The sequence below is a fragment of the Chelmon rostratus genome, chromosome 16 (assembly GCF_017976325.1).
Source record: "Chelmon rostratus isolate fCheRos1 chromosome 16, fCheRos1.pri, whole genome shotgun sequence".
NCBI lineage: Eukaryota > Metazoa > Chordata > Actinopteri > Chaetodontiformes > Chaetodontidae > Chelmon > Chelmon rostratus.
The window spans coordinates 143444-157095 of NC_055673.1; the positions used below are offsets into that span (position 1 = coordinate 143444).

At 47.0% G+C, this 13652-nt stretch overlaps 2 protein-coding genes across 2 annotated transcripts; both read left to right on the forward strand.

Annotated features, from left to right (window-relative positions):
* Positions 1–384: 384 nt before the first annotated feature.
* Positions 385–9770, forward strand: bop1 (BOP1 ribosomal biogenesis factor). The gene is made up of 15 exons (XM_041955649.1): positions 385–513; positions 1180–1380; positions 1520–1618; positions 2197–2351; positions 2454–2571; positions 2798–3112; positions 3203–3364; positions 3645–3725; positions 3877–3946; positions 4229–4361; positions 7189–7372; positions 7453–7744; positions 8065–8149; positions 9209–9316; positions 9398–9770. The coding sequence occupies exons 1-15, from the start codon at positions 394–396 to the stop codon at positions 9549–9551; spliced, it is 2277 nt and encodes a 758-aa protein (XP_041811583.1). The 5' UTR covers positions 385–393; the 3' UTR covers positions 9552–9770.
* Positions 9771–10535: 765 nt separating this feature from the next.
* wdyhv1 (WDYHV motif containing 1) lies at positions 10536–13617 on the forward strand. Its single transcript, XM_041955854.1, has 6 exons — positions 10536–10711; positions 11717–11816; positions 11956–12006; positions 12090–12238; positions 12540–12664; positions 12775–13617. Exons 1-6 carry the CDS (start codon positions 10650–10652, stop codon positions 12924–12926), a joined length of 639 nt encoding a protein of 212 aa, XP_041811788.1. The 5' UTR covers positions 10536–10649; the 3' UTR covers positions 12927–13617.
* Positions 13618–13652: the final 35 nt, after the last annotated feature.

Here is a 13652-nt window from a genome sequence, read left to right on the forward strand (position 1 = left end):
GTATCAGTTTGGTAGAAGTAATAATATGAGTATACTATCAGTTTGGTAGTAGTAATAATATAAGTATAGTATCAGTTTGGTAGTAGTAATAATATAAGTATACTATCATTTTGGTAGTAGTAATGTCATGGGGAAATAATCAGTTTGCTAGTAATAATATGTGGTTAGTATCAGTCCGGGAGCAGGTAATCCATTTACAGCGTTAATTAACAACAACAGACTAACACTCTGGGACCGGAGCTGTCATTAAAATGATCATGGAGATGATGATGATGATGATGATGATGATGACGACGACGACGACGACGATGATCACCACAAGATGGCGCCAACCGTAAACCCTCCGGTTGTGACGTGTGACCTTTAACCCTGTAGAGTCCCACGTGCTGTGTGATGGAGGAGAGCTGCAGCAGAAACATGCGGAGCACCGAACAGAGGGAAGAAGCAAAGAAAGTGCGACAGAAAACTGCGAAGAAGAGGAGTCAAGAAGGGGAGGGAGAGGAGCAGGATGAGGTGAGACTAAAAGGCAGCGAGACAGAGAGGAGGAGGACCGGGTTAACAGGGGAGAAGCTGGCGGCTAGCTGTTAGCATGCTAACAGGACGAAGCTACACCAAAACATCGCTGCTGAGAGTCTGAGCTGTGTAAATACTGTAAATGTTCACGAACTGACACCGTGATCTTCAGAGCAGTGAGTCGGACTAAAGAGGAGAACAGACCGGGTCCAGCTGCTGAGCACTTCAGGCGTTAATGATTAGAGAGGAGCAGATTATCTTAAATCGATCAGATTCTGAATGGAGTTCTGAACGGAGACAACTCATCATCTGTCAGGATTTTCATTCTGGAAACAGATTTACTGATCTGAGCTAAAGCTGGATGATACAGTTTTTACTTGTTCACACACAACTAACACTATTAATGTATAACATCCAGCTTCTCAGTGTGTTGAGACATAGACTCACACTGAACTCCAATCACAGCCTTTCCAGTTAAAGACAGTTAGCTCTTCCTTAGACCATAATACACCCGTGTGGACTGGTCTGGATCAGGATAGCCTGACAGTCAATTCATCAAACCAAACACGTCCACAAAAAACGATTTTAATGTTAAACTGGAATCAACTCTTTTTATCTATCCAGAGTAACACGATGAACATAAATCTGAGCATTGATTTTCTTCAGATATTCAACTTCAACAAGAAGCCTGCTGAGGAGGAGGAGGAGGATGAAGATCTGTCAGACAGCGAGGACAGCGTCTACTCAGGACTGGAGGATTCTGGGAGTGACAGTGAGGATGATGAGGAGGAAGAGAAGGGATCAGATGAAGAAGAAGAAGAAAATGATGATGATGATCTGAAAGTGGAGCGAAAGCATGCTGAGCAGGTAGCAGTGTGTGTGTGCGTGTGTGTGTGTCAGTCAGTCTGAAGCTGGTTGTGGCACACCTGTTCAGCAGTGTAGAATGAGAGCGGCCTGCTGTTCTCAGTTTTCTCTCGAAGTCACCTGTGTTCTGTTGTACCTGCAGGAGGAGGAGGAAGAGGAGGAGGAGGAGGAGGGAGGAGTGACAGAAAGAGAAGAAGAAAAGCAAGAAGACGAGTACAAATGTGACTCTTCAGACGAGGAGGTGAGATGAGTTTTGTGTGTTCTCTCCTGTTCTTCTGGGTTGTCTAATGGTTCTCTGGGATCTCTGGACAGGAGCTGTTTGTGACGTTCTGTCAGAGAGAAGAACAGTTCTGTCCGGTTCTCCGACAGTTTCCACAATCCCTGTAACATTTCACAGACTTTCTCGTGTTTCCACAACCTTCTGTCAGTTTGAGTGTTCTGTCAGTTCTCTAATGTTCTCTAATGTTCTTCTGAGTCTCTCAAACATTGTCAGGGTTTTTGGTTTTGACCACGTGGATATTTGCCACCTACCGGCTAAGGTGTACAGAGGTGTTTTGTAAAACGACAGAATTTAATATTTTTTAAACGAAGGGGTAAATATCTGCTTTCTAAACTATCTGCGTGCGTGTGGTCAAGGCCTCAACGTTCTGTTGCTTTAGTCTGTAGAACATGATGATGAGGAGGCCTTGGCTTCTGAAGCCTTCTGTCAGGTTGTTTTGTTCTGTTGAGGTCTGGAACGCTTGTTGGGATCCTCTCGCTCCGTCATGTTCCCTCTTCCCACACAGCTGGTCTGTATCCTCCCTTGTGGTTTCTCTGCAGGACATCAGAAACACGGTGGGGAACATTCCCATGGAGTGGTACAAAGACTTCCCTCACATTGGCTACGACCTGGACGGGAAGAAGATCTACAAACCAATCAGGAACAAGGATGAGCTTGATGACTTCCTGGACAAAATGGAGAACCCAGACTACTGGTGAGCCTGCTCACATCATGCTAGTTTCCCATTTGTTTAAAGGGGTAATGATAGCAATGCTAACCTGCAGCGCTCAGCTCACAGCGTCCTGTTTGTTTGCAGGAGAACGGTCCACGATAAGCAGACAGGAAGTGACATCGTCCTGTCGGATGAGCAGGTGGAGCTGGTGAATCGTCTGCAGAGGGGACAGTTTGGAGACGTCAACTTCAACGAGTACCAGGTACGCTCAGGTGTTTTCTGTCCATGCCCTCTGGTAAACCTTCATTGAGCTGTCCCTGTTGGATGGACGGACACACCTGGGGGGGTATTACTGGGTATTCATTTCTATTCAAGGATGCTCGCAGGTACAGATACTGAGGATTTGTAACATGTGATGACTGTTCTTCACCTGTGTGACAATGTTGATCTAAAAACACCTGTTCCTGCCCCCCCGCCACCCTTCTCAGCCTCAGGTGGAGTTCTTCAGTAAAGACCTGATGCTCCACCCGGTTACCAACAGACCAGCAGATAAGCGCAGCTTCATCCCGTCTCTCATTGAGAAGGAGAAAGTGTCCAAACTGGTTCACGCCATTAAGATGGGTTGGATCAAACCTCGGCGACAGGAGGATGACAGCAGGGGGCGCTACTACGACCTCTGGGCCAGCGAGGACTCTTCCATTCTGGCCAAGCACAGGATGCACCTGCCCGCCCCTAAAATCCCTCTACCCGGTCACCACGAGTCCTACAACCCTCCACCCGAGTACCTGTTCACCGACGAGGAGGTGTGTCCCCTGTTTAACTCACCTGGTTAGCGTACAGAAGCTCACCGTCTCTGTCTTCACCTGTCTGTCTACCTGTCTCACTGTTTGCAGCGAGCTCTGTGGGAGCAGCAGGATCCGTCAGACAGAAAGTTTCCGTTTGTTCCCAGGACGTTCTCGAGCCTCCGTCAGGTTCCTGCATTTCCTCGTTTCATCCACGAGAGGTTTGAGCGCTGCCTCGACCTGTACCTGTGTCCCCGACAGAGGAAGATGAGGGTGAGTGACACGCCTGCAGCTCCACCTGAAGCACTGTGCCCCCCAGCCATTCAGGACACAGGACTGTGTCTCTGTCAGCAACATGAGATCACTAACATCTCTGTGTGTCTCTCTGTCCATCTGTCTCTCCACCTGTGTGTCTCTCTGTCATCCTGTGTCTCTCCACCTGTGTGTCTCCACCTGTGTCTCTCCACCTGTGTCTCTCCACCTGTGTGTCTCCACCTGTGTCTCTCCACCTGTGTCTCCTCACCTGTCTGTCTCTCCACCTGTGTGTCTGCAGGTGAATGTGAATCCTGAGGATCTGATTCCCAAACTTCCCAAACCAAAAGACCTGCAGCCGTTTCCCACAACACAGTCTCTGGTAGACACACACACACACACACACACACACACTCTCCTGCGAACCTCCAGCAGAGTGACAGGTGTATCCTCACTTAAATTGTCTGTGTTTTCTCTTTGTGTGTGTGTGTGTGTGTGTGTGTGTGTGTGTGTGTGTGTGTGTGTGTGTTCAGGTGTATCGTGGTCACAGTAGTCTGGTTCGTTCCATTAGTGTGTCTCCATCAGGACAATGGCTCGCTTCAGGTAACCAACAGTGTGTGTGTGTGTGTGTGTGTGTGTATGTACTCCTTGTATTTCTGTGTGTGTATATGTACTCCTTGTATCTGTGTGTGTGTGTATATGTGTGTATTAATATGTACTCCTTGTATCTCTGTGTATGTGTGTGTATATGTGTGTGTGTGTATTAATATATACTCCTTGTATCTCTCTGTGTGTATTAATATGTACTTGTATCTCTCTGTGTGTATTAATATGTACTTGTATCTCTCTGTGTGTATTAATATGTACTTGTATCTCTGTGTGCAGGCAGTGATGACGGTTCTGTGAGGTTCTGGGAGGTGCATTCATCTCGTTGTTTGAAGACGGTTCAGGTGGGCGGAGCTGTGAAGAGCGTCGCCTGGAACCCAAACCCATCTGTCTGTCTGCTGGCTGTCGCCCTGTAAGGACCCTGATGATGTGTCTCTCTGTCTCTCTGTCTCACTGTCTCACACACATATCGACAAAACAAGTAGAAAAAACATGTGGAACATTGCAGCCCTGCAGTCAAATACATAAAGAGAAATATGTGTCAGGAAGGGGGGGGCAGGTTTTAACTGCTCGCTCAAAGCGCTTCATGATGACTGATGTCAGTGCGACGGGGCAGGAGGAGACTGGTCTCTTGGGGACGGGGCAGATGGAGGACGCCTTGAAGGAGGTGGACTGACTGGGGGAAATGTGTTCTTGAGCACCTCTGCCAGTCAGTGCACGGCCTCGTATAACTCCTGGGACACCTACCGGGCCCGGAGCTTAGCTGGGATTGGCCCTTTTTAAGGTCCGTCTCAGAGGTCGGCGTGGTAACCTCCACGCTCCGTCTCATGTCGGCCGTCTCTAAGGTCGGCATGGTAACCTCCACGCTCCGTCTCATGTCGGCCATCTCTGAGGTCGGCATGGTAACCTCCACGCTCCGTCTCATGTCGGCCGTCTCTAAGGTCGGCATGGTAACCTCCACGCTCCGTCTCATGTCGGCCATCTCTGATGTCGGCATGGTAACCTCCACGCTCCGTCTCATGTCGGCCGTCTCTAAGGTCGGCATGGTAACCTCCACGCTCTGTCTCATGTCGGTGATGCAGCGTTATCCATTCCACATATGTGGGGGGTGGAAGCTGCAGTGGATGGACTCCGCTCCGTGCCTGTAGGCCCTCCTGGCCCCCCCGATAACCTCCAGAGGTCCTGTCTGGCTGCTTTGTTGGCATCATGTCCCCTGAGCTGAAGGTGGAGGACCTCGCTTTGAGTCTGGACCAGATGTCTGACCCGGGGTGTCAGGTTGGGAGGGGCAGACGGTGAACAACATCGTCAGTGCACTGACTGATGTCTGTAACAGTGTCTGTGTGCTCACTGATGTCCCCATCGGCTGCGTCCTCCAACATGTCCACAAGTTTGTGTCCATCGTCCCGAATGTGTGATGGCACTGAGTGAGCCCCCAACCCTACAGAATGAGCAAGACGTAAAAGGACACAGACTGAAAGCTGAGTGGATTCTCTCTGTCTCTGTCTGTCTCTGTCTCTCTGTCTGTCTCTCTCTCTCTATCTGTCTGTCTGTCTGTCTGTCTCTGTCCGTCTCTGTCTGTCTGTCTCTGTCTCTCTGTCTGTCTGTCTGTCTCTGTCTGTCTATCTCTCTGTCTGTCTCTGTCTCTCTCTCTCTGTCTGTCTGTCTCTTTCTCTGTCTCTGTCCGTCTCTGTCCGTCTCTCTCTCTGTCTCTGTCTCTCTCTGTCTGTCTGTCTGTCCCTGTCTGTCTCTGTCTCTCTCTGTCTGTCTGTCTCTGTCTCTGTCCGTCTCTGTCCGTCTCTCTCTGTCTCTCTCTCTCTGTCTCTGTCTCTCTCTGTCTGTCTGTCTCTGTCTCTGTCTGTCTGTCTATCTCTCTGTCTGTCTCTGTCTCTCTCTCTCTGTCTGTCTGTCTCTTTCTCTGTCTCTGTCCGTCTCTGTCTCTCTCTCTCTGTCTCTGTCTCTCTCTGTCTGTCTGTCTCTGTCTGTCTGTCTATCTCTCTGTCTGTCTCTGTCTCTCTCTCTCTGTCTGTCTGTCTCTTTCTCTGTCTCTGTCCGTCTCTGTCTGTCTCTCTCTGTCTCTCTCTCTCTGTCTCTGTCTCTCTCTGTCTGTCTGTCTCTGTCTGTCTGTCTATCTCTCTGTCTGTCTCTCTCTCTCTGTCTGTCTGTCTCTTTCTCTGTCTCTGTCCGTCTCTGTCTGTCTCTCTCTGTCTCTCTCTCTCTGTCTCTGTCTCTCTCTGTCTGTCTGTCTGTCCCTGTCTGTCTCTGTCTCTCTCTCTCTGTCTCTGTCTCTCTCTCTCTGTCTCTGTCTGTCTCTCTCTCTGTCTGTCTCTCTGTCTCTGTCTCTCTCTCTGTCTCTCTCTCTGGTGGTGTGTCCCCGTAGGCAGGTCTTTATGGTCCTTAAAGACAGCACTGATGAGCTCCACCTGTCCTTCTCTACGTCGGACGTACCTGAAGAAGACTTTTTTAGGACAGGTTGCAGTGGGTGCCACAAAGCGTCCTGTTTTTTCCTAAGGAGGAAGCAGAGACAGCAGGAGCTGAAGGAACAGGACGCCTCAGGGAAGACTCTGTCTGAACTGCTGGTAAAGACTCTGAACCAGAATAAGCTGAACGGGCGCAGTGACACCCCCTGGAGGACTTACTGGTCCTTAAACCCTGCATTGAGGCCTGCATGGAGGTCCTTGTACAAACCTCCTCTAGCAGGGAAACATGGAGACCTGCAGTGGAGGATCTTACATGGCGCTGTAGCAGTGAACTCCTTCGTCTCTGTGATCAACGCTGCTGTAGAGGACAAATGTCCCTTCTGCAGCCACAGAGAGACGGTGTCTCACTGCGTCTCACAGCTCTGTTTCTGCTGCTGGAAACATCTTCAGTCGATGTGGAGAGGTTTTCACGAAGCAGGTTTTTATCTTTGGTTTCACTCGCCAACAGAAAAACAAAGGACAGCTGCTGAACTTTGTTTTAGGACAGACAAAGATGGCGGTGTATGTGAGGAGGAGGAGGAAGGTGGAGGAAGACTTGAATGTTGATGTGCTGTCAGTCCAGACTGATGGTTGATTTCAGGGCTGCTCACGACCTGGACAGTTTCCAGGTGATGTGGGGTTATGAGGGGGGGCTCTGTTACACTTTGGACATGTGCTGATGTCACTGAAACACCTGACAGTCTGTCTGTGTGAATGTCCTGATTCATGACTTCTTACAGTGAACAAAAAGACAAATAAACGTCAAACCTCTCTCTGTTTCAGGGACTCGGTGGTCCTGATCCTGTCTCCATCTTTGGCAGACAGACAGGTTGTGTCATCGTCAGAGCGACTCCTGTCAGGTCAACAGGAGGCGGAGCCTACAGAGGGGCCAGGTTCTGTCACCTGGACCGAAGGGGAAGGGGAGGAGCTCACCCAGGGGATCCACCTCAAAATACAGCATCCCAAAGTGAGAGACTCCCCCTGTTTGACTGTAGACACCTGATCATTACCTGACCTGACCTGACTGATCCCTTGTGACCCCCGCAGGCCGTTCACCAGGTGGTGTGGCACGCTAAAGGAGACTACCTGGCGTCAGTGATGCCAGATCACTCGAGCCACCTACAGGTGTTCATCCACCAGGTGAGCCGGAGGCGGAGCCAGAACCCCTTCCGGAAGAACAAAGGTCTGGTTCAGTGCGTGTCCTTCCACCCTGTCAGGCCCTACTTCTTTGTGGCGACGCAGCGCGCCGTCCGGATCTACAACCTGGTGAAACAGGAAATGACCAAAAAACTACAGGCCAACTCCAAGTGGATCTCCAGCATGGCTGTCCACCCTGGAGGTAATCAGATACACCCCCACAGCCCCCTAACCCCCTAACCCTGGAGGTTCGTGTAGTCTGATCCCGTCATAGCAGTTCATCACTGGTCTGAAGACCTGAGGTGCTCTGAAGAACCAGGATGAACTGCGAGGGGAAGTCATCAAACGTCGTCATTCTAAGAATTTTCTTAGACTTTCGTTAAGAGCAACTCTTTTCTCGAGAAAGCTTCATGAATGAAGCCTCAGTTTCAGCTGACCAAACGTTTTAGTGCCATAATATGACTCAGCAATAATCACCGCTGATGGGCGGGGCTTCTGTCTCACCTGTCTCTCTGTCCGCAGGTGATCACGTGATCTGCGGGAGCTACGACTGCAGGCTGAGTTGGTTTGACCTCGACCTCTCAACCAAACCCTACAAGATGCTACGGTACATCAGCCTGACAGCTGTCAATCAAACTCACACCCATCAATCCTGTGAATGAATCGTCGTAGATTCACTCAGACTTGATGTTTTATTATTGATCCCGAGCTCTTATATTTGTTCGGATTCTTCTTCTTGTGCCCTGAAATCTGACCCACTGCTTGGACAAAACGGTTATTGGCTAGTTTGACACAAAGGCTCAAAGTTAGTAATTCTAGCTATATTATAGCTATGCTAACCAAACTCGTGTGTTTGGACGATGGGTCTGAGCTCTGCTGTGCAGGCTTGGTGATATTTTGCCACCAGATGGCGCCACAAATGTGAAACCTCTATATCTGATAATTAGCTGCTGCATAGAAACGAGTGAAACTGTTTTCACATGTTCTCTGTCTCTACGTCAAGTTTCTATTTTCACAAACATCATCAACATCTTGACCTCAAAATTCATTCATCATTTTATTCTCAGATCATCTGCTGCTGGAAATCACACACTGAAGTACTTTAAGAAAAATCACACACTGAAGTACTCTAAGAAAAATCACACACTGAAGTACTTTAAGAAAAAACACACACTGAAGTACTTTAAGAAAAAGTACTTTAAGGAAACTGACACACTGAAGTACTTTAAGAAAAAACACACACTGAAGTACTTTAAGAAAAAGTACTTTAAGGAAAATCACACACTGAAGTACTTTAAAGAAACTCACACACTGAAGTACTTCAAGGAAAAACACACACTGAAGTACTTTAAGAAAAAACACACACTGAAGTACTTCAAGGAAAAACACACACTGAAGTACTTTAAGAAAAAACACACACTGAAGTACTTTAAGGAAAATCACACACTGAAGTACTTTAAGGAAACTCAGACTCTGAAGTACTTTAAGGAAACTCACACTCTGAAGTACTTGAAGTACTCGGTTAATTCTAGTTAAAGAGGTCTAAAGAAGAAACCAGCAGCGTTGACTTCGTTTCAGATTGTTTCTGCTCGGGTTGATCATGTGAATGTTATTGATGTTGATGTTATTGATCATATTGATGTTATTGATCACTTCCTGTCTGCAGCCACCATAAGAAGGCGGTGAGGGGCGTGGCCTATCACAGACTCTACCCGCTGTTCGCCTCGGCGTCTGACGATGGATCCGTCATTGTTTGTCACGGAACAGTTTACAAGTAATACACACTGATACACACAGTAATACACACAGTAATACACAGAGTACTATACACTGACTCCTGCCCCCCCCCCCACAGTGACCTGCTACAGAACCCGCTGATTGTCCCGGTGAAGGTTCTCAGAGGTCATACCATCACTCATGACCTCGGCGTCCTGGATGTGACCTTTCACCCCACCCAGCCCTGGATCTTCTCTTCTGGAGCCGACGCCACCGTACGCCTCTTCACCTAGCATCCTGCACCCCAGCAACCAGCCCGCTACCCTGGCAACCAGCTTGGCCATGCTGTACCTGTGTGGAGGTGGTCATATTAACGTGTCTGTGGTATCCTAGCAACCAACGCTGGGGAGTGGTCTGAAGCAACACTGCTGGGATACCACACACTGCAGTTTTTCATGTTTGACCTCGTCATGTTTTTCAGTCTTAGTGTTTGTTTTAATTAAACTGAAACTTTCTGACCTGTTGGGGTTTTTTTGCATTTGCTGCTGTGTGTTGTTGCCATGGTGACCGAGTTGATCATGGAGATCAATGTCTAAGTCAGTTTTCCTTCTGACATTCAGGTTGATTTGTCGTGGCTTGTTTTAACAGCTCCACACTGACTCCAAACACAACATATTTCAAGGATGCACAGATTGATTGGCACTTCTGGTTTGAGCCAGACCATGACCATGTTCAGATGTTTACATTAAATCAGTGTGTAGTCACAGCATTGTTGAGGATAAAAATAGATGAGAAAATATTTAAAATCAAGCAAACAGCAGGTTATTTATGATTTTAAGCACTAATAAAAATGTGCCACTCCAGATGAGAGGGGGGCAGTCACGACCCCCCAGTATGGACCAATCATCTGACAAAGCCCAAAGAAAGCTAATGTTAAGAGTTAAAGACTGAAACACAACAGCTGTTCAGTGAACGCTTCCTGCTTCATGTCAGTGTTCGTGTTAACCAGCTACAGTGAATACAACATCGGTGACATCAGCACATCACCTGCAGGTATAAGCAGGTGAAACTGACTTTCTGTCACCGTCTTTAGTAAACTAAAGTCTGTGTGTAGGAGCTCGTGCACAGCCTCAAGCTGCTGTTTTCTGCTTTTCGTTTGAAGGCAGAAGTACGATTTCCGGTTTGGTCTGATTGATTTCAGCAACTTCACCGAACTGAGATCCTGAAAGGGGACAAAATTTCACGAATCAAAGAAATGGTTTGTTCAACGTAGAGAAGAAGCTGTTTGCACTTCCGGTTAATGGAAGCGTTAAATATGAAGGCTCGTTGTCTCTAAAACACACCGGATGTAACTGGCTTTTCCGGCGGAACGTTTTCCGTGTGACACCAACATGAAGAGGGAGGACCGAATTACACCGAACCGCGAAGACTGCGTTTATACCAGCTGTTACTGGTAAATACTACAAGATATACTGTTGTATTTCAGTGTTTGATACCACAGTATATACTATTATACTACAGTGTTTGATACCACAGTATATACTATTATACTACAGTGATACCACAGCATATACTATTATACTATTATACTACAGTGTGTATGCACACTGCATGCAGTAATACATATGTGTGTACCGGCTGAAGGAACATTTTATGGTTTAGATGTTACACATGGTAACTGACAGTACACAAAGCAGATGAGTAGATACATCAAATATATATCAAGTGTTGTTTTATATGCAGTAAAATAAAACCATTTTCTATGTAGACAGAGAAACATTCAGGATGTTACACATGAACAAAACAGAGAGAAGTTACCTGTTTTCTGGTTAAAGAACATCGTAACATCGTAAATATTTATCATTTACATGAATGTAAAACAAATCCACAAATAACAGAAGCTTTACAAATGAATGCCTGACGCTAACAAATATTTGCTGCTTTAAAGAAATGGAGACGTGCACAAATCCAAGTTTTCATGAGCAACAATGTGAACGTTGTTTCATTGAAGCTGTATTTACAACCTGTTCGTCATGTGTGCACGTCACTGCTCTGATGAAATCAGGTGAGATATGACGGGAGGGGCCGAGGTCGTCTGTCAGTATACACAGATGATTAATAAAGCTCGTGTTAAGTGCCACATCTCTAACTGAGCAAGCCTTCATAACTCAAACATATTAAATCCTGCCATCAGGAGAATGTTCACTTTGGAGAGCAGCTACCAAACGCCATGCTGTGATCTACCTGCAGGTAGATCCCCCAGATCACAAGAGTGGATCCTTCCGTGTGCATTAATGCTGAGACTGATCACATCAGAGTGCTAATCAATAACAGCCCTTCAAATAGTCATTCACGTTCTACCGCCGTGAGACAGGAAGTAAAAACCAGCTGAGCACAGTCTGTACTCGCTGGCTCTTCTGGGGTCTCACAGGTTCTGTTGTCTGTTCTTGTTTTGCAGTGAAGAAAATGTTTGGAAGCTCTGTGAGTTTGTCAGAACGGAGAGAACCGCACTGCTGGAAGAACTGTTCGTGATTTTCATCTCTAATGAGAACAGAATGGTGAGAAGACACAGGAGAACATCAGGCCACTAGAACATCTGTGCCACGTTCTACAGAACGTCTGCCAGATCCTATGAACACGTTCCCTAAAGAACACCTAGCTGATGTTCAGAGACGTTCTCTGTCTGTTCTCCATCAGATTCCTCTGTGGAAGCAAATGTCCGGACGTGGAGACCAGCCAGTGATCTGGGTGCGTGATGATCAGATGTCAGTGTGATGTCACAGACATTTCATTCATAATGATGTCATGAATGATGTCATCCTGTGTTTCAGGACTACCACGTCATCCTGCTGCAGGTTGGTCTTCAGTCAGACCCTCTGGTTTATGATCTGGACTCTGAGTTGTCATTTCCCTGCAGCCTGCAGCTGTATGCTGCCCAGGCCCTCCGCTCAGACCACAACATCAAACCTGCATACCACAGGTATTACACACCTGGACAGCACAGGTAACACATACCCGGACAGCACAGGTAACACACACCTAGACACCACAGGTAACACACCCCCTAACACCACAGCTAATACACACCCAGACACCACAGGTAACGTACACCCGAAGACCACAGGTAACACGCACCTGGACACTGCAAGTAACACACACCTGGACACCACCGGCAATAAACACCTGTGAAACAGGAAGTAAACCCTTAAAACACCTGTTCCAGAGTGTCTGTAGAGGAAGTGACATCACAGTAAAGTGTACCTGTGTCTGTGTTCAAACAGGAAGTTGCGTGTTGTCCCTGCCGACAGCTTCCTGTTAAATTTTGCATCTGATCGATCTCACATGAAGAACCCTGATGGAACGTGGAAGATGCCACCCCCGCTTTACCCCCCCATCCACACTGCAGGTCACATGACACCCCCTGTAATGTGTCTTCATTTCCATGATGTCTGAACATTTGATGATGTAAACCATGTGACCTCATGATGACATCGCTGTGATGCGCTTCCTCCTCAGAGTGTCAGATGAACCTTGATGACTTCATCAGTGTGAACCCTGAGGTCGGCTGGGGGAGGGTCTTCAGTCTGGACCACTTCCTGCAGAGCTACATGGGAAACTCTTCGCCGTCATCATCGTCATCAGTAGCTGCAGCTTCCTCATCGTCGTAGCTGCGCTGCTTCCAGCTGCAGCTGCAGATGTGTTTCCAGACCTTTTGTTGGACCAGAGAGCCCCCATCTGGTCATTTACCCCTAAATGGGCTCACCTGTAGACCAGATCCCTGTCTGTTAGAGAGTGAAAGTACAGCATTGTGCTGCTGTCTCCATGGCAACAAATATCTGTTCATTTTCTCAGACTGATGATGTCATTTTGCATTTCTAACCCCTCACGATTTACTGAAACTCAGTTTCACTTGAATTAAATCCTATTGAATGTATTCGATTAAATATCTGTATGGAATGATGTCACCGTTATGATGTCACAGTGATACTTGAATCTGAAGTCTTTGTTCTGCACACGCTCAGATGGGTCAAACCAGGTCACATAACGAGAGAGGGGTCCACCACTCACGTCTTCACTTACCTGCTGGTCTGGTTAAATAATCAGTACTCAGTTCCTTTACTACAGTAGAAGTACTAATACCACACTGTAGAAATACTTTGCTACAAGTAAAAGTCCTGCATTTAAAGCGTTGCTTCAGTAAAAGTAAGTGTAATCAGGAAAATGTACTTCAAGTAGTACATCAACTTTGTTTTATTCTCCATTTAATTTCACATCATTTTATTTAATTTCTATGTTTTTATGTTCATTCAGTTTTTTCTGTTTGAAGCACTTTGAGCTTCAACTCCTGTATGAAAGGTTCTATACACATAAAGTTTATTATTATTATTATTATT

Coding starts and splice junctions, on each gene's coding strand:
- bop1 (XM_041955649.1), top strand. CDS start 394: ATGGAGGAGAGCTGCAGCAGAAACATGCGGAGCACCGAACAGAGGGAA. Junction 1,381..1,519: donor AGCGAAAGCATGCTGAGCAG/GTAGCAGTGTGT, acceptor TTGTACCTGCAG/GAGGAGGAGGAAGAGGAGGA. Junction 2,572..2,797: donor TCAACTTCAACGAGTACCAG/GTACGCTCAGGT, acceptor CACCCTTCTCAG/CCTCAGGTGGAGTTCTTCAG.
- wdyhv1 (XM_041955854.1), top strand. CDS start 10,650: ATGAAGAGGGAGGACCGAATTACACCGAACCGCGAAGACTGCGTTTAT. Junction 11,817..11,955: donor TCTCTAATGAGAACAGAATG/GTGAGAAGACAC, acceptor GTTCTCCATCAG/ATTCCTCTGTGGAAGCAAAT. Junction 12,665..12,774: donor CCCCCCCATCCACACTGCAG/GTCACATGACAC, acceptor CTTCCTCCTCAG/AGTGTCAGATGAACCTTGAT.